General features: G+C 41.0%; 1 protein-coding gene across 12 annotated transcripts in view; it reads left to right on the top strand.

The window, feature by feature from the left end:
* The window catches only part of WNK1 (WNK lysine deficient protein kinase 1), a 107,349-nt gene that overhangs the window by 68,963 nt on the left and 18,814 nt on the right, over nucleotides 1-19,572 (top strand). For 6 of the 12 annotated variants that reach the window (XM_069807670.1, XM_069807673.1, XM_069807672.1 and 3 more), the window contains exons 9-21: nucleotides 1,171-1,599; nucleotides 4,881-4,952; nucleotides 5,579-5,728; nucleotides 6,786-7,259; nucleotides 8,416-8,697; nucleotides 9,300-9,391; nucleotides 9,955-10,117; nucleotides 10,548-10,664; nucleotides 11,395-11,568; nucleotides 12,351-12,402; nucleotides 12,565-12,705; nucleotides 13,056-14,482; nucleotides 17,202-17,285. In XM_069807670.1, the coding sequence (XP_069663771.1) occupies nucleotides 1,171-1,599; nucleotides 4,881-4,952; nucleotides 5,579-5,728; nucleotides 6,786-7,259; nucleotides 8,416-8,697; nucleotides 9,300-9,391; nucleotides 9,955-10,117; nucleotides 10,548-10,664; nucleotides 11,395-11,568; nucleotides 12,351-12,402; nucleotides 12,565-12,705; nucleotides 13,056-14,482; nucleotides 17,202-17,285 (3,657 nt within the window). Of the gene's footprint in view, nucleotides 1-1,170; nucleotides 2,392-4,880; nucleotides 4,953-5,578; nucleotides 5,729-6,785; nucleotides 7,260-8,415; nucleotides 8,698-9,299; nucleotides 9,392-9,954; nucleotides 10,118-10,547; nucleotides 10,665-11,394; nucleotides 11,569-12,350; nucleotides 12,403-12,564; nucleotides 12,706-13,055; nucleotides 14,483-17,201; nucleotides 17,286-19,572 lie in introns of all 12 variants that reach the window. The other 6 variants (XM_069807682.1, XM_069807675.1, XM_069807679.1 and 3 more) reach the window with 6 other exon arrangements.

A 19,572-nucleotide genomic window follows, 5' to 3' on the forward strand; every position in this document is an offset into this window, starting at 1 on the left:
CAATTTACACAAAATAAACGTTGAGAAACATTTCTTTATAAATTAAGTGGAACCAGTTTTCAGAACATAGGGAGAGTTCTTCATCCTGTAGGACCTTCTTGTTAGTATTGGTCAATATGGAAATTTGCTGCTGCTTTTCTGGAAAAAAGGGGTTGGGGAGAAAGAACAATGTGGAAACAGCAACTTGAAAAAGTCATAAATGCCATCTGTCTTTAAAGACAGTATTATTTGCTATTGACTCTTGCAATTTTTTTTTCCCTTTAGGGTAGATAATACATTCTCTGCATACTGTAGGCAGAGATGAAAATATGCGGAATTACTAAATTGTTTGGTATTCTTACATAGAACTCTCTTTAGTGAAATTTTACCTATAAATCTTAAATAAGATGAGCCTCATCTGAAGTAGTACATCAGATGGAGTGGAATTGCCTGAGGCCTCTGCTGTTACTAAACCTGTGAATGTTTTATTGTCCAGGCAAGAGTTAGGTTTGTTTCAGTGAGTGCTAATTTCCCATGTGAAAAGGTATGATCAAAAGTGATCAAAGGGATTAAAAGAGATGATCAACTTCGGCAGAATCCAGAGGCTCTGCAGTTTTATCATACTTTTTTTTTTTTCCCAGCTGTGGGCTGGAATGGTTCTGTTTTGTCTCAAAAGGTTTCTCTTTAGCTCTTTGGATAGCATACAGGACTCTAGCACTGTGGTTTTTGTGTTGGATAATACTAAGATTTAACGTCATTTTATCTTCTAAGTGCAAACTAGAGGCTCTGCATTGTTGCTGCTATCAAGTTCTGAATTTTCGTATTCCCCATATGGCAGTAACCTCAGGGGTTTGATTGGATTTCAAGCCCTGATCACAGTGGATAGCCCATGACAATAAACCTCATTCCATTGTCAGGAGCAAAACTGTTTTCTTCTTGTGAATTATTGGAATTGGACTGGAAAAGCAGCTCTAACACAAGCAAATGTTTCCATTTGTAGCTATGCCTGCCATGGATGTATTTAATGGATATTTACGACTCACCTAAATTTCCTAAGTAATGTATGTTTTTGACCATGAATTGAGTAGTCATTCTATAAAGTTACTTCACAGAACTGCCTAGTGAACTGTGCATGTTGATGTGCTTTCACTTTTAATGTATGAATTACTTGTCTTGTTCATGTCAATACAGCCTCAGCATCCGCGTGGGGGAACACCAACGTTCCCAGATTCCCAGATATTTTTCCCAACCGTTCATGAACGGCCGGTGTCTTTCTCGCCACCACCTGTCTGCCCGCCGAAGGTGGCAGTTGCTCAGCGGCGCAAGAGCACTTCATTTTTGGAAGCCCAAACTTGCCACTTCCAGCCATTGCTGAAGACTGGCCAGAGTTTAGTTCCACCTGGTGGTAGTCCCACCAATTGGACACCAGAGGCATTCGTTATGCTGGGCACAGCAGCTCAGAGAGTCGCTGGAGAGCCTCTGCATGTGCAAGTTAATCCCGTGTTTGAGCCAGCTCCTGTCCACAGTGACTATAGATCTGGACCAACACCTCCAGAGGATGCTCACTACAGAATGCATCCAGAAGCTGTATATTTGGTGGGCATGCACTATCCATCACAGGTATCGGAGCAGTATGATCAAGTAGCTTATAACTCTCATGCGACTGAACAACATTTGAAGCAGGTCTCTGAGTCAAACCATGGGCAAGGTGGTCCTCCACAAAGCTCTGTGTTCGACTTTCAGTTGGGGCAAACATACCTGGCAAGACATGTTCAGAACCTGAGGCTGGATTCTGGGATGGGTCCCCTTTCTCCATTATCCAGTGTTTCAGCTCCTCTGAGTGCAGATCCTGCTCAGATGACGTTCCACCAGGTATTTGTTCCACACTCTGCCCCGGCTGTGCTCTCTCACAGTAGTGATGGCAGAGCGAGCTGTGTCTTTGAGTTCCATGTGCACACACCGACTTCTGCTTCAGCAGAAGGGGCAGTTTTACCCCAGCGGGTCTACAGAAGTCGCCGGGGCTCTATGGAGACCAGTCAAGAGGAATCCACTCAAGGCATAGGGTCGCACGGTCGGCTTCAGCCTGTGACAGAGGAGCAGTGTAACTATCTTGGTCCTGAGTTAGCAGGTCCCAGAGGGGGCTCTGCCAGGCGGAGCTGGCTGGAAGGAAGCCCGGAATACTCCAGTGATTCCTCACAGCTGACTTCCTCTGACACTGGCGATTTCCAGTCTCCTCCTCCTACAGGGGGGTCATCTTCTGCTTTTGGTTCAGACTTCTCATTGCCCATTGTTCAGCTGCCTCAGAAGGTATTGCAAGAGTCGCAGCTCTTCATCTGCTTCCCCCAGGGAGCCTCGACTCAGCAGGCCTTGTCCACCTCGCTTTCATCAGGACCACCTGCACTCTATCCTCAGGTTACAGGAGCAAACCCTTCCAGAATTTCTCTGCTTTTTATAAGTCATACCTTGCACTTAAAGGGGAGCCTTGCTCTTAGACTTGCTCCAAGTGGTTCTAAGTGTTAGCATTCATGGGGATGTCTTTCCACCAAGTCAGTAGTATATTAGGATCTCTTTAACAAACCAGGTTGCGATGAAATAATGAGGCATTGGCAACCATTTGGTCCGTGTTCAGCTTCAACTGAAATATTGGTAGGGCTTTTGCGTTAAGGGTAACAAATGGTCAGTGTACCTCCTGGGACTAGTTGTTCTTTTGGCAAGAGATAGCTGAAGTACCAAATTGGCTTTTAAACAATGGGTTTAATGAAGTCTATCTTCTCCACAGTTTGAATCAGCAGCGATAGTAAAACTTGCTTTGTATTTTTGTTGCTGCTTCTCAGCCATTTAATGAGAATGTGTTATTTGAAGTTGAACTTTTGTATGAATAATGTTGTATTAGACAACAACAAGGTTAATTTGGTGACTGTCCAAACTGCAAGAGCTCTTTCTAGGCTCAGGGGGGAGAAAGTGAGAAGAGAGGAATGCAAGGAGCTATATTATATATGTGTACATGGATTTGGAAGTGTACTTGCAGGATCATTAAAGAAACTAAACAATCTCAGTAGTAAATTAGTGGCACAAACAACTGTTGCTAATAGGTATTGCTTCCTTATAAGCCTGGAATATGGTGTTCTTTTAAAAAGCAAAATTTGAGGCCTGAAGCTTAGTTTGGAGGTACATATTTTATCAGCACATATAGTATTTGCACTTGCAATAGTCAGTAATGCATTTGTACACTGTGATTGTGAGGTGTATATGTATATACATTGTGCCTACACTTGTAGTCTGAAACTTCTCATAATTTTTTTGTGAAAAGAGAGGATTTACTTTAAGTAGACTTCTCTCTTACTCCTTCTGTTCTTGGAATTAGGGGTTATCTGATACTTTAGTTATTGGAGTATTAGCAATGTTGGGATTTGTGTGATGGAACTGGAGGACAGACTTTGCTTTTTGTGGTGAGATCAAGAACTAAGTATTTAAGGTTTTCTATATGGGATAATGAAGGTCTTTTATTAAACCTGAAACAGCTTTAATCACTAGTCTAGTAGATAGCAATTTCTGTGCTGTAGTTGAGAACTTGTGGAGTGAAGCTGCTATACAAGAAGTTTGAAAACTGTGGGGATTGTTTCTCCATAAACCACCTTTGTTAAACTTCAGGAAGTGAATTCTGATGGATGTAAAATACATCTGGAAAACACAGTAAGGGATCATGATTATTTTACAGAATGTAAGTTCTGGGTTCTTTTACCTAATTCATTAGAAGAACAGAATTTGAAGCACAAACTGAGTCAATGCGAACAGATATTACAGCAGTGGGATATAGCAGGTGTTTAGATCCTAGCCAATAAGGGCTTCAAGCTTCTAAAACAGCAAAGAAAAAAATGGTTCTTTTCATTGGCAGTCTGCTTTCTCCAAAGTTTCTATAATTAAAAAAGTATGTAATTTTAATAAACCTGTTCCTTATAAGGTTTTGCAAGCTGAATGATCACAGCATTAAGGAATTTTAGTAGGTATTTCTGATATGATACATATGCACCAGATATGTTTCTTACAAAGGCAGTTCACTGAAGTGGTGCAGGCTCAGGGAACTCATTTAGAGGTCTTTGTCTAGTTGTCTCCCAGGAGCTCATAAAGAAATATAACTGTCAGAAAAACAATCATGAAAACCCTGGGATCTGATAAAAAAATGTCAGCCACAAAAATAATAATGAAAATCCATTCCATTTTCCTCTACATCTTCCACATTCATTTCTATGCCACTCATCCATTTTTTTCGTTGCTTATTCAAAAATTCTGTCTTAGCTAGAACATGAACCCCCATATTCTTCAATATCCAATTTTTGGTAGACTTTGAATGGTAGCGAGTCTGGAAATTTCTAGCCTGTATTTTGACATGCCTCTCAAAGGGAACTCAAGACATGTATGTGTACCGAGTACTTTGTTATTGGTCTAGAATTCTGTATATCTTTGATATTTTTTTAACAGTTTTATTTCCTTCTAGCCTCCTTCTATGCCCCCACCTAACTGTGTTTAGAACACATGTAAAGGTAAAAATTAATGCATCTATTTCCAGTTATCATACCAAGGCATCCTGCTCTTAAAGCATCATCGGTGGAAGAAGCAGATGGTAGGCTGATCTGTCTCATGTTGAGGGGCATGTGGGTTGCAAAGACTTTCTGTATTGGTTGTTTTGGAAGACTTAAAATGGAGTTTGGTACTTTTCCAGATTGCTCTGCTTTGTTCTGGTTTTCGTAATGGAATTTGGCCAAAAGGACTGCTTGTCCAAAATGACAGCTAGAAACCTATTCTAACCAGATCATTCCAGGCAGAAAAGATTTTTAACTGCCTGCTGCAGGAACCACAGGGGTTTTTTAAGCTGATTCTCTGTCTTTTTTTTCCTCCTCCAGACACAGGTGCAAGGCCAGTCAGCCTCAAGCAGTGCATCAGTGCCATCCCAGCCCACCCAACACACTCAGCAGGTAAGATCACAGTTCGTAAGCCCAGGACTAAAATACTTCTAGTATGGGATTCTGATGACTCTTTAAGGCCAATTGACTACCTCTGTTCCCCCTTCAACCCATGGTTTTGGACAAAAGCGAAGGAATCCTCTGGTTCTCACCAAATTTAACGTGCTATGAGATTAATTTCATTGACTTTCTGAAAATTATTTTTAGAATCATGTTAATGCTTGTTTTCACGTGTCTGTCCTTCCCAACTTCCACCTGAGCTTGCAGTGGTGGCCCCATTCAAGGGAAGGCATATCAGGATTTGCAAGTCTAGACAGGCAGACTTCATTCTCATGATTTCTTCTAACTGGAAATACTATCTTCTGCGACATTCTCTTCTCTTAACTGCTTTTTCTTCCTTCATAGAATCTTCATTCTTGTTTTCACAGGTGAAATGATTCTGTTGCAAGATTTGGGGCTGATAAATGGAGTTGTATTAGTAATGCTAATAAGTAATTGCTAAAGCTTATTGACTCAGCATATTCAGAAGAACCACTGATGTCACTTATGAAGGAGTAAAAAGTAGAATTTAAATAGGATATGCTTTAAAAACTTCTGTTGGGGGAAAAAATAGCTTCTGCCTCTTTTCCCTACTACAGAATGCACAGCAGCCAGCCTCTTCCCAACAGCCTGGACAATACCAGCTGCAGCAGTCGTCAGTTTCTGCTGGCGCCACTCCCACACAAACTGTCTCTCAAACTCAAACTTCACAGATTATGCCAATGCCTCAGGCAGCAGCTGGGACACAGGTAAACAAAATTCTTCTTTCTAGCAGAAGATACTTTTCTTCTTCACAGCTGGCAAATTCAACATGCTGCTACTTTCACTTTTGTCATCTTTTCTAAAGGTTCCAAAACATTCATCCAGATAATAGTATTCTTAGTGTACTACAACTGTCAAATTTTGTTGGAAAGTGTGTTGGAAATCCTTTCTTTCACATGTGGCCATCGTGAGTAATTTGAGGGAGGGATAGCACTTCCATGTACAAACATCATTAAATTGTCAAAAATATAATGAGGCATATTGATGAATGGTACATTATGAATGGATTTTCAGGAACTTGTCATTTCTCTGCTTCCCATACAACGTCTATCTTCTGCACCATTATGTGGGTAAAACATGTTCACTTATTTAGGTAGTGAACCATAAGGACTGCCTTCTCCACTCTGTCATCTTTCTTATTCAGCTCTTCTCCTTTACTCCCTGGTCAAGAAGCTTCTGTTACTGAGTATTACTTCATTTTGGCTCATATCTCTATCTTGAACATGTGAGCCTTGATTTTGTTTTTAAAATTGTTGTTTTGTTGCTTGTTCATCTAAACTGCCTTTCCAGTTGCATCGTTCGCTGGCTTTAATTGACATATCCCCTGCCATTCTCTGAATGCTGGCACAGTGGCTTTTCGTTCTCCGTTGCTGTAGTCCCCATATCCATAGCTGGCAGATTTGTTGAGAGATTTGCACTTCTTTCCTGTGAGAAGGCAGGCTTGGCTCTGGGGACAGAGTTGAGGGGAATTGGATTCTGTTTATGCACAAGTCAGTGCTTCAGGGCGTTTGAATGTTGCTCTTTCACCCTCTGTGGGTGTCTGTTTCAAGAGCCTGTTGAGTTCTTCAGGGGAAGTGTTGCGAAGTGAGGACCTTTTGGAACTCCAGCCAACTTCCCAGCCACTCTGCCAACTGTGCTCCCTACCCACTTTAACAGAGTGCTGTAACTTGAATAATTCTTTCTTTGACTAATGTGTAAAAACTCTGCTTTCTGCAACCCTGCTTTAAAAAAAAAAATCTATCTCTATTTTCTTTACCTCCCCAGCTTCCTGTTTCCCAACCAGTGTCGATCATCCAAGGCGAGCCTCAATTACCTGTTGCAGCACCTTCTCTCCCTCAGCCTTCAGTTGCCCCATCAGTCCCCATTGGCTCTCATTTTCTACCCATGGGACAGCCCTTGCCAACTTCCATGGTTCCCCAGTTCTCAGTCTCTCAGTTGCCTGTAGCAGCTCCTCATGTGTCAGTGGCTCAGCCAGGTTTCCAGTCACTGCCCATTTCAATGGCAGCTGGCATGAATCAGCCATTGCTCACGCTGGCAACATCTGCTGCAGCAACCGCTGTCCCTGTAGGATCAACTGTTGTCCCTAGCCAGCTTCCCGCACTGATGCAGCCTGTGGCTCAGTTGCCCAGCCAGGTTCTCCCGCAGCTCCTACAGCCGGCTGTCCAGTCCGTGGGATTGCCGGTCAGCATTGGACAAGCTGCTGAAGCTTCGCTTCCTGCTGGAGATGCTCTTTACCAGGTATTGTTGCAAGCCAGCAGAGCTCTTCTCCACATTTTTACCTGTTCCTCTAAGGTACCAGATCTGAACGGTGTACCCTGGCCAACTGACTTCTCATAAGAGAGCCATTAAGCCACCAAGATGAATTCTGTTGTGTGGTAAAGGACCATTTTAAGGAGGGGAAAAAACCCCACCCTAACCACTCCTTGGACACCCTGGCGTTTTGAGCTTTTCAGATTTGGCAATGGAATTTGTCTAAAATGACAGAATCATAGTGCAGGACTTTTGTTTGTCCAGTGTTTCAATCACTGTGTGAAAGAGAACAGCTATATACACAAGAGGTCTGTCAACTTGGGGGGGGGGGGGGATTGTAATTTTTAAAATGAGATGCATGTTGGAAAGAAAATAAATGGCAGCATATTCAGTAATGTCAGTATTTCATTCCAAGTCTGGGAAGGGGTGGGGGGGATGACGGACATGGATTTTCTAGAAATACATCAGACGGATGGATCTTGAATGTCACGTAAGTACCTGATGCTAGTCATGAAATGCTAGACTGGGCACAGACTGCTTCAGCTACTTTGTGTGATGACTGTAAAAATGGCAATCTGAATAGTGACAAAAATAGTGACTGAGCATATGATTGTTCTTCTAGAACAAAAATTGTGTAGATATAGAAATTCTGTACTGGGATTATAAGGATGCTGTAGAACAGAAACAGTGTGTAGGAATGTTCCTTGGTTCTTGGGTCAGCTCATCACAAGAGGACAGGGAGAACACAGGAGTGTTTTTGCTATTAGTCTCAAGAATCAGCAGCAGCTGCATAACATCATCTGAGCAGTAGCTGTTCAGCCTGAAAATTCTTCAAACTCAGTTCAAGTCTCAGGCCTTAAAATACTAAGCCAAATAGGCAACCACGAGAGTTGGGAGATGAAGGTTGTTTTGCCTAAGACTTGGAACTTTGAGTGGGAATTTGCTTGTTCAAGCATGCTGACTTGCAAGTTGAGCTTTGGCTATGTGAGCAGTTTGCTCTGTTTCTCTGGGAAGATTTTGGGAATGCCTGAACAAGTACAGAAGGTTGGAACATGCCCCTGAAACGGATATTTTTTTTTTTTTCCCTCTCATTACCTAATTAGCTCTGACATTCACTGACTTGATTCCCTTATTTCTATTACAGGGCTTCCCATCTCGGCTGCCGCCTCAGTACCCAGGGGACTCGAATGTTGCATCTTCCTCTGCTGTGGCCTCTGTTAGCATTCCTTCTGCTGTGCTGTCCCCTCCCTTACCCACAGATGCAATGGCTCAGCCAGGCTATCTTGCTCCTGTTGTGCAGCCGTATGTGGAGCAGAACGTTTTAGTTCCCATGGGCAGCCTAGGAGGACAGGTTCAAGTGCCCCAGCCTACAGTGAGTTTAGCACAACAGGCCTCATCTGCCTCCTCGCAGCAAGCAGCGTTGGAGGTAAATATGTTGACTATAATGTAACAATACATTTAGGGTGTTTGAATTATGCAACAATGTATGTGTGTGGGGAACTAATCCCTTCCATGCTTGTCTTCAGTCTGAAATTAATATTTCAAATGACCTTTTTCTTACAGCAGAATGTCATGCCAATGTGGGGACCTTGTTGCCACTGGCTGTTCTGTTGGGAAGTGAGTGTGCATCCTGCAGGCAAAAACCTGTTAACACTTCACTTCTTGCTAGTAACCGTAGAATATTTTTGCCATATCAAAGACAAACTGCAACCGATAGCCTTTGAGAATCTCTTGTTATGCCTGTTCTCTGCAGCGTCGTTCTTGCTAGGGAGAATTTGAATTGTCTGTGTGCTGCATTGGCTTGACTTTTTTGCACATTCTGTTATAAAGACTGTGGCTGCATGGCAAACTGTAGTGACACATAGCAGTAGAAAGGATGGCTGATTTCCTCTCCCTACCCCTCCCCAGGTGACGGGGAGTGCTTTTAGCTTTACAACTGATTTGGGAGGAAACATTGAAGGCTACTGGGTTACTTGAAAAGGAATGGTGTTCTTTGTGGGGGTTCTTGATGTAGGTTTCTATCCATAGGGTTCTCAGGGAGTCTCGCAGACTGCTCCTTCAGAGACCCTTCCAGGAACACAGCCTGCTCAGTCTACCCCTTTGGCTTCCTCTATGGATAGGTAAGCATTGTTTTCTTTTCACCAAACTGAATTTCAATTTCATGTGTTAATTATTCTTCCTTGGATGATCTTTAGGTATCTTTTTTCACCAGGGATTTTTTTTTTCACTGAGAGTGTTCTTGGGGATGTGAGGAAATAAACTTCCTAGAGGAAAAATAGGCTTATGAGAGGTGGAGTAAGTTTTGATTTACAGCAGGGTTTGGAGGGAGTAAGTGATTTAACTTCTAATCCTTTTTTGTCATGTCAAATGGATCATAAGGGATGTTTTTTCTGTCCTTTTGGCACTTAAACAGAACTCAAACTCCAAATAGCTTAAAAACATATTCAGAAGATAAATTCGTACAACTCAGCTTGCAAGAGATATGTAGCTAAATAATTACTATTAGAATTGCTATTCAAGCAACCTTAAGTGTTGACAGGACTCTTCTCCCCTACTCTGTGATTAACAGACATCTACTGCTATGCAGAAAAGAATACCACCTGGCAGGGTAAACTGTATTGTTGCAGTTATGGAGTGCATGGATTCTAATGTGAAGTTGCTTTTTTTTTTTTTTTTTTTTTAGTGCACATTCTGATGTTGCTTCAGGATTGAGTGATGGCAATGAGAATGTTCCAGCTTCTAGCGGAAGGCACGAAGGGAGGACTACTAAACGTCATATGCGGAGATCTGTCCGCAGTCGCTCTCGCCATGAGAAGACTGCTAGGCCGAAACTGAGAATTCTAAATGTGAGTATTTTTTTATTTTAGTGACAATTTGGTAGTGATGATGCCTTTTTTGAGCTTCAAAAAGTTTCTTTTCCTTTGAGGAATGTGTGTGTTCTGTGGTCTTGTTCTGTGCCCCCCTGCCCTGCCCAAAGCCTACAAGCTATCTTCTGCTTCTGGACTCAGCATTCAAAACATCATCTATTAAGAGTTTTTTGGAGCATTAGATATGGCAAAATTGACTTGCTTAGCCACCAGTGATCCCACAGCCTATTGCAGAATATTTGATATATCCTCAGAAAAGATGATGCTGTATATGGCACCATTTATTAGGCTGGAAGGAGAGAATGTATTTGTATTAGACCAGTACTGTTGGTTTGTCTCCATGAGCTTTAAAGCAAAAGTCTTAGATGCTCATGCTTTTGGTTTTGAACTATTGTTTTCTTTGCTTTAGGTTTCAAATAAAGGTGATCGGGTAGTGGAATGCCAGCTAGAGACACACAATCGGAAAATGGTTACTTTCAAATTTGATTTGGATGGTGACAATCCTGAGGAAATAGCTTCAATTATGGTAAGATACGTTGAGAGATGAAGAATGGAATCCAGTCTTAATCACAGTAGTAATATAAGCAGTCTTACTTTCTCATTTGTGTTTCAGAATTGTTCTTCCATGCAGCATGGCATGTGCTCACCTTACTGGTATGCAAGCACAACTAGAAACTCTGGGCACAGTCGTATACCAAACTGGCAATTAATATTGCATGTTCAGTTCACGTGAAAATTTGTGTCAGCTTTTACCTTAGAATTGTGGTTTTATCAAGTAAACCTGCTAATGGTTTTTTGCAGTCTAGTTTTTTGAAACACTGCAAACAACTTTCTGAAAGGGCCAGGTTAAACATATTCTGTTTGCTTTTCTAAGAGCAAGCAGTGCTAGATCTTTAAAATTTAAACTTCAGCTTTGAGTCTTTTGCTGTTGTTCTCAACTGAAATGTACATTACATTAGATAGGAGGAACTGCAGTAAGATAAGGCTGCTAATTCTAAATTTCACTGTGCTTAGCAAAGATTGAGGTGACAGTCTGATGAAGAAGCGAGATTGAATGTTGTTTCACAGCAAAGAATAAACCAGGGCAAATAATTCTGTGCTGGGGGATAATTTTTAGAAACAGTTCTTTTTCTCTGAGGTATTGCCATCTTTATCTTGTGCATAGGAACAGTAACACCAAGAGTAAATTATGGTTATTCAGTACATTGTTTTGAAATAATTTGTGGAAAATTATTGTTGCTTTGTTCTCTTTACAGGTGCAAAATGAGTTTATTTTAGCAACCGAGAGAGACTCATTCGTAGAACAGGTACGAGAGATTATTGAGAAAGCAGATGAAATGCTAAGTGAGGATGTAAGTGTGGAGCCAGAAGGTGATCAGGGTTTGGAGAGTATGCGGACAAAAGATGATGGCTTCTTTCCAGGATCGCAGGTACGTAAAGGATAGATTGCCTTAGCTATTTCTATTTTCCATTTTGGGTGGTATGGTTTTATGAGTAGAGACAGCTAGAAATAGAAACTTCCTTTCTTGAGAAATACCAAGCTTAATAATTAAATGAGAAGACAAACAGAGAAAGCTTTGTATCAGTGAGAGCCTGAAATTCATTTAGAAAGCTAAAAAACGTAGACCTCTTGCTTTTTGACGTGTTCTAACGCTTCTGAAGCTGCTGAATCTCCTAACAGTCCACTAAACAGACAATCTTAAATGCTGAGGCTTCTTGGATTTGAGGTTATTATGAGGTAGGACACTAAAATTGCTAGCCCCGTGCTCTCACTAAACACAGAGAGCCTGGACTCAGGCCCTCTACCCAGTGAGCTACTAAGATATTGGATGGCTCAGTTAGGAACCACAGGTTTTGAAACTGGTTGCTGGGAATAAAAACATGACATTTCCTGAATCTCTGCCTTATTTCCACCCAGAACTAGTTTGAAACATCCATTTATCTGTGGAATGTTTAAGGAAATCAGTTGGACTTCCTATTAACAAAAGAGTGTTTAGATCCATTTGTTATATTGACAGTCACTAAGCTGAGGAGCTGTAAAAGCACTGTAGCTGACATTTATGTGGGCAGAATTCCACTAGTTTGATAATGGTGCTTGGGTCCAAGGTACTGCTTACCTTAAATGCCCACATTTCAGTAAGCTAGCATTTTAAGAACTATCTTGTGGGTTTCTGTTTCAGAATAGAACTTTAAATTTTATCTTACTTTACAGAAATTAGAGTTCAAACAGCCAGATCCTACATCTTCCATGCCACAAAGAATAGGTAAGTCTTTTGTGATTTTTTTTCGGCAATTACCTTTTTCTGTTTCAGCGGATGGGTGCAGCCAAGTTTTTATTTTGTATGATGGAGTGCACATTCCATATTGCAGGTTATGTATTTAGTTACAGCTATGTATCACTAAACATCTAACTTCTTTCTGTTTAGGGGTTCCTCCTAGCTCCTTTACCCAGGTTGTCCATTCTGCAGGAAGACGGTTTATTGTCAGCCCTGTCCCTGAGAGTCGGTTAAAAGAACAGGGCTTTTTCACATCTGCTGTTCCTGGAGGAAAAGAAACTCCGGATATGGGTAGGTTATCTAAACTCTTAAAATCTGATGGCTAAGGCATGTTCATCAAAACTCCAAAGCTAGTTAACTAAACTGTTCCTAAAGACCTCTTAAAGTACTTGGGGAAGTAAGGAACTGTCTGCGCCGGTAAGAAGTGATTATAATTTGGGTGATACTATGCGGGATTCACGGGGAAAAAAATGCTGATGGGCTGTCTGCAAGACTCTGAAACCTTAATTCTGTATTTTAATGTAAGCCTGGATTTGTAATTTTTTATTATGCTGAGAGGTAAATGTGGTCTTAGTCTAGCAATAGACAATAATACTGTGATGAACTCTTCCAGGTGGACTCACATTTTTCTGTTCTTCCAGTTGCTGCATCTCCACTGCATGGTCCTGGAATGAATCTCTCCCACTCGGCATCATCACTGAGCTTGCAGCAAGCTTTCTCTGAGATGGGGCATGCTCAAATGACAGAAGGACCTAGTACAGCTCCTCCAGTGTTCAACCAAACAATACCCCCATTTCCACCTGCACTTTCTACCATAGCGGGCAGCGGTGCACCTCCTGTGTCTGTGGCTGCTTCTTCAATATCTGTTCCCTCCAGCACAGGTGTTTCTCTTCCAGGATCTGTTACTTTGCCTGCAGAAAGTGCAACTGTTGGAGTTGCACCAAGTGCAAGTGTGCCAAGCTCTGTTTCTCCACCTCCAGCCTCACAACCTGGACAGCAATCGACAGGTGTCGCTTCCAGTGTGAGCGCCCCTGCTTCTTTCTCCTTACCTACCACATCCCAGCCTGCTCAGCCAGTAACTGGAGACATTGCCCCCAGTATCAGCACATCATCGTCTTTGGCACTGCCATCTACCCAGGTTCCTGGTGTCACTGGTCTTGGTGTCATTGCACCAGCTGTGACATCTCAGTCTACTCCTCAGATTGTAAGTAGTATGGCAGCACCACAGACATCTGTTGCTCTGTCTCTGGCTCAGAATGTGGCTTTGCAGCTTCCTCAGCTTAGTAGCAGTGGCTCTGTCTCCAGTCTGGCAGAAACAACAGTTGTAAGTGCTCCACAGTCACTACCTGAGAGTGGGCAGTCTATGGATAAATCACAGCTCTGCAATGCAGCTGGCTTATCTCTTCCAATCTCTGCACCTTTATCATCCTCAGTAGCAACAAGTGTATGTGGTTCAGTCACTCAGCCAGTGATACATCCCTTACTTGTCCCATCAGGAATTACATCAACACCTGTCCTACCCCAGATTCCAGGTGCAACACCCATGTTGCCCCAGGTTCCCTTACCTGGTGTCTTACCACAACCAGTCACTAACTTGCCTGCAGTACAGCAAACTTTGATACACAGCCAGCCTCAACCAGCTCCGTTACCTAATCAGCCTCATATTCACTGTCTGGAAGCTGATGCTGATGCTCAGTCTAAAGCTCCTGGTATTGATGATATAAAGACCCTGGAAGAAAAGCTACGGTCTCTCTTCAGTGAACATGGTAACGTGGGAACAGTGCATCCATCAGTATCTCTGGAGACATCATTGGTAATGGAAACTACAGTTATTCCTGGGATACCAACCACTGTTGTTGCACCAACGAAACCCCTGACATCCATTAGCACTTGTATACCTCCAAGCAGTTTGCCTCTTGGGTCAACCGGCTTGCCAGTACTGACGCCAGTTGCCACTCCTGGGCAAATGATCACCCCAGTCAGCTATATTTCGGCATCGAGCAGCATTGCAACAGCAGTAGTGAAACCAGGGACCTCTCCTTCAAAGCCCCCTCTTAGCAGGGTACCGGTAAGAAATGCAACATTTGTGTGAATATTGAAATATTGTAGGAAACAGCCTTCTTGAGCAGAATCCCTTTTATAAAGCAAAATATTTATTCAGGCAGAGGTGTCTTCATTTAATATAATACTGAAGGTTTTATACTCTGATTGTTTTTATTTGTCCCAAGAGGTGTTTTATTTTGTTCGTATTGGGGAAAAAAAAGTCCAGTTCTATATTGTGCCTCTGAGAGAGCTCTCTAGTGTTGTTGTTAATTTTTCCTACTCCTAAACTACAGTGTGAAGCAACTGTAGTTTCGGTTTTTGTGGGTTTTGTTGTTGTTGTTTTTTCAAATAGAATTTGGAAGGCTTGCTTTAAAAAGCTTTTTATCTTGTACATGATCACTACAATGAGAAAGGGTGGTTGTATGTTTCACAAAGTAGTCAGGATAGCTTAGCTTTTCTTCTTATCATTAGCCAGTTCCTCGAAGGTAAGGGTGATCCTGACTGAAAGTTTTTTTTGTTTTGTTTTTTAAAAGTCCTCTGCTGCTTATGTGGTGCCTGGATGCTCTTTTCCTTCCAAATGTTAGATTTGTGAAAGCAGAATTTTGAGAAGTTTAAAAGATATCTCAATATCCAAACCCAAACTTTTTTGTTTACTGAATCATGCTCTTGAAACAAACACTCTTTCATAATAGTCATGACCTCTAGTAACCACTTGAGATGTGTTGTGGATGTTGTTACCTGCTCACTAACCAGATGTATCAATATGTGAAATTAGACCACCTATTTTCTTTCAGATGGCTCCCCATCTTGGGAGACAGTGCATTTCAATATTTTAAACTATTGGTAGCCCTTTCCTTTTCAAAGTTAAATGGAAATAGGTTGAAGAAACTTTCAGGTGTTTAACAAACCAAAAACCTTAATACTCACTTCTTTTTGTTTCTGTAACGTTCTTTTCCACTCACCAATGCTTTGTGTTGGTCATCTTTAGCCAGCCTTGCTATTAACCGGTTTCAGGCCACTCGAATTGAGCTAATGTGCTTAGCATCTCCATTCATTAGTAGTCTTTCCCTTGTACTCTTTGTAGTCAAACAAAGTAGAAAATTTCCACTATGGAGGAGTGGGAATATGTGCAAAGGAAGTTGGAAGGAAATCTAGACACAAAGGCATTCATTTATATTGGAATGAAGTTGAGAATTAGAAGAGAAAGATTAGAAAATGATAAAAACTGGTATTGATTCAGGAGCAGTTAGAAACCTGCTAATTGCAAACTTGTAATTACAAAGGCTTAGGTTTAAATGTAATAAATGTTTGGGGGTTTTGATTGCCAGTTGTGGAAAATCTACCTCCTCTCTGAAGTTTTCACTTATCAATTAGTTTGGTTTTTTTCAAAGCTTCATTCTAGTTTCACTTTCTGTGTTGGTTTTGAGCTTTAAGGAGCTTATTGCTTCAGTTTTCTGGGGTTTACTAAACTCTGTATTTTATTTTGTTTATGTCCAACCTGTTAACCTAGACAGTTAAACATGTTTTGACTTGTCTTATGTATTTATTTAAAGTATGTATTGCCTGTTATTTATAAACTAAATGATTAACTTACCACAGCTTAAAAATTCATCACGCCTCAGAACAGGTAATGTCCATGTGTATGTTCCTAGTGCACAAAAAAGCTGAGGTAATGCAACTTGGTGTATTTCCTGCTGAAACTTTTTTGGAAGGATAGATAACTATGGAGTCTATCTGCACTGGGCAGTTATTACTGCAATTTGAACCATTAGTTAAGCTGTGGTAACATGACTGCAAGCTAGAACTGGTTCTGCTTGTTGAGGACTGGAGTAGACTTTGGGCCAATTACCCATATCCAGCAGTGCTCACTGTTGTACAAGGGAAGCCAGCTGACCAATGCTATAACTCATAAGGCTATCATGTGTTTCTCAAACTTCAAAGTCATGGTCAAGCCTCAAGATTCCAGTTGAGAATAAGAACTGCAAATTGTGTAGTGGATCACTTAATTTTCCCATTTCCCTAACAATGGAAATAACTAACTGGAATGTGCTGTCTGACCTGGCAGGGAGGCTTTGATGCCTCCTTCTAACCTTTCCAGTCTCTCTAACGTCTTCCACATAACCTGGGTGACTTCCCCCTACTCAGTTGCATGGCCTGGTCATCTTCTGTGGGTCATCAACACCCTTCAGGATCAAAAGAAGTGATGGATCAAGAGATTGGTGTGAGAGGTCTAGAAATCTGCTTCTCAACAAGTGCAGACATCCTCAGGCATGACAGTTCCTGTTCTCAAGTCCTGTTGCTTGGATCAATTTGTCAGAAGCATGAAGCTTGCTGTTGCTAATGGGCAGTTAACATAGATCTGTTGTAAGGACATTGAGTGCATTCTTGGACCCTTCTTGGAAACTTAATTGCTTTTTGAAATAATTATCGTAGCATTTCTTGCAGACTTGAAAATAATAACGCCAAGATGCTTTGTTTCTGGATGCAGCAGCTTGTTTAAACTGGACATTGTGGCTGCTTAAAGATAATCTGGATTAAAAAATAAAACAAAAGCAAACAAACGACTTCCCCCAGCTTTGTTGCAAAAATCCCTAAAGACTCTATGCTAACTCTCCAAGAAGTAGGTCTCTGCAGAAAAAAATGCTGAGGCTTCTGTTGTATGACATGACTGACTGTAGCTTGGTATCTGATCCTTCTGTTGTTCCGTGTCTGATGGACTCGCGTTTCCTCTTCATTATCCATAGGTGCTACCAGTAGGTTCTGAACTTCCGGCTGGCACTCCATCCAGTGAGCCGCTGCCACCTTTTCCAGGACCTTCACTAACTCAGGTGCTACACAACTTGACAGATTTTATCTGCTGCTTTTCCTTTCAAAGAGCATGTTTCGATTAAACTCTCCATTGCATGTTATTAATGCCTTTGTTTTTCTTTTCTTTTGACTGAGTAACCCCTTTTGTGTAACTGTAGCAGTAGCCAGAGTCACTTCAGCACTGGATATGTAGCTTGCCCTTCAGGATGCAGTACTCAGTGTCTGAAGTACAGGAACAATTAATCAGGCTTTGGGTTTTTTAGTGTGTTAACCTGAACTTTAGAGGGTTTTTAAAAACATAACACAGGTGAACGTGCATAAAACTTGAAACTGTTTTCTTCTTGAAAAGTGTATAGTAGCAAAATAATAGCTCTTTAGGAAGCAATATATACTGCAGTTAAGTGTTAATGAAAATGCAAAATTGCTGGTGTTGTGAATTTCTGTTCTGGGTTTTTTTGCGGCTTTTACTACATTGTGATTTCACTAGGCTTTCAGATTTGCAAAAGGTATTTGAAGCTCCTGATCATAAACATGAGTTGAAATGTAACAGTGGCTTCCCTTGCTCAGATTCTGTCCTTGTATGCAATAGTTAGCTTGGATATTTTGTATGTAAATTGGACAGGTGATCAGCTCAAGACCATGAAGAATAAATAGGTCTTCACGTCTGTCTAAAAAATACACATGAGCCCCTTGCCCCATAATTGAAAGAACTGTATTAAGACAAAACTGTTTCATGGATCTTCTACATGCTGTGTAATGAGATGTAACATGGGAACACTACACTTCAATATGCAAAGAAAAGCTGAAAAAATAACTGAACAAAACCCATGAGACCATGAGGTAGAGTTGTGCTGCTTTTGAAAGAAGTTCGTGAATAAACACAAAGATGACTTTCTATAGAATTGTATTAAAGTACACTTGGCACAGAATTATCACCCCAATTTTATATTCAAACCTGTAAAGAAGATAGGATTCAAGTGAGTACGTAGTGGTGCCTTCTTAAGGCTCAGAGTGCTTTTGTCTCAAATCTAGTGTTTTCCAGTGTACGTGTGCTTCCTACAGTATTAACCTCTTCTACCTGTGGCTTAAGTCTGTAGTGAATAGTCTTAGAATATGTGTCCAAAAGCTTCACTTGAATTGGAGTCTGTCCTTTTATAGAAAGGAATTATTCACTTAAGTCTTAACTATAATTTTAAAGTAATTCCAATAAAATAGCTGCAGCGTGAAAACTTGTACAATACTTATTAGCATTATGGCCTGATTTTTTTTTAATGCAGACTGAGCTAACCTTGACCAAGTCTTCTCCATAACGCTCTGGTAACATTCTCCCTCTCATCTCTTGCAATGGCGGTCTTGAATTCAAGTTTTACCTGTGGAAGGGAATTTAAAATAAACTTTAGAAGTAATTTTAGTTCTTTGCAAGATGTTCCTTTTTTGGGATTTACAATAGCTTGATGAGAAAACTTCTATCTGAAAGGATTTAAGCTGACTCATACAAAAGAATAGTGTTAGAAAATTGCAAATTTAAACTGTGCTAAGGCAACTTTGGTTAATGAGCTGTCATGGCTCATGTTCTACAGCTAAAACTATAAAAACTGAATTACATGTATTAGGGTACTAATCTTCAAAGATACTATTGGAATAGTATTTCCATTTCTTTCTTTCACATGTGAGAACTATAGTATTGCCTGGTTCTGAAGACATGAGGAGAGTTGAGCAGCAGGGCATATTAGCTGCTTTTGTGTAGTTTTATGTTGGTTATGACATTAATAGTCCCTTTTAAACTTTCCAGCTTTTTTCCTCCAGTGCTCTCTATGCAGAAGCTCTATCTTGATTCAGCAGTTTCTCTTATTCTCCCAGTAGATGTCATAATTTTGTGATCTGTTAAGAATCTCTCTTAGGCGGTCTAAGATTTACGTAGAGTGTGTCCTGGAGGTTAGGAAGGAAACAGTCTAGCGGACCTAAGTTACAGTGTGCTGAAAGTTGACATCTCATCCTGTCTATTGCTACTCTACCACCTTCTTGGTCTTCATCTGATGGAGCAAATGCAAACCAGTGACCTTAATCGAGGAGTCCTTGCAGGTGGCCTCTGTGTCCAGGACTACTTTTTGGTTGTCTCTTCTTTTTAATTAAAGCATATTTAAATCTTTTGTAAGCAATGAGAATCAGTCCACTACTTGGAAAGTCTTATTCAGTGTGAAAAGGCAGAAACTTGTGCTTTCTATGTAAGAAAACTATGAAAGTGAATGTATGGCTCTTGAAACCTGTCATGAAAGGAGTGCTGCTGTGTTTGGTTTTATGCAGTTT

The sequence above is a fragment of the Haliaeetus albicilla genome, chromosome 19, assembly GCF_947461875.1.
Source record: "Haliaeetus albicilla chromosome 19, bHalAlb1.1, whole genome shotgun sequence".
NCBI classification, from domain to species: domain Eukaryota; kingdom Metazoa; phylum Chordata; class Aves; order Accipitriformes; family Accipitridae; genus Haliaeetus; species Haliaeetus albicilla.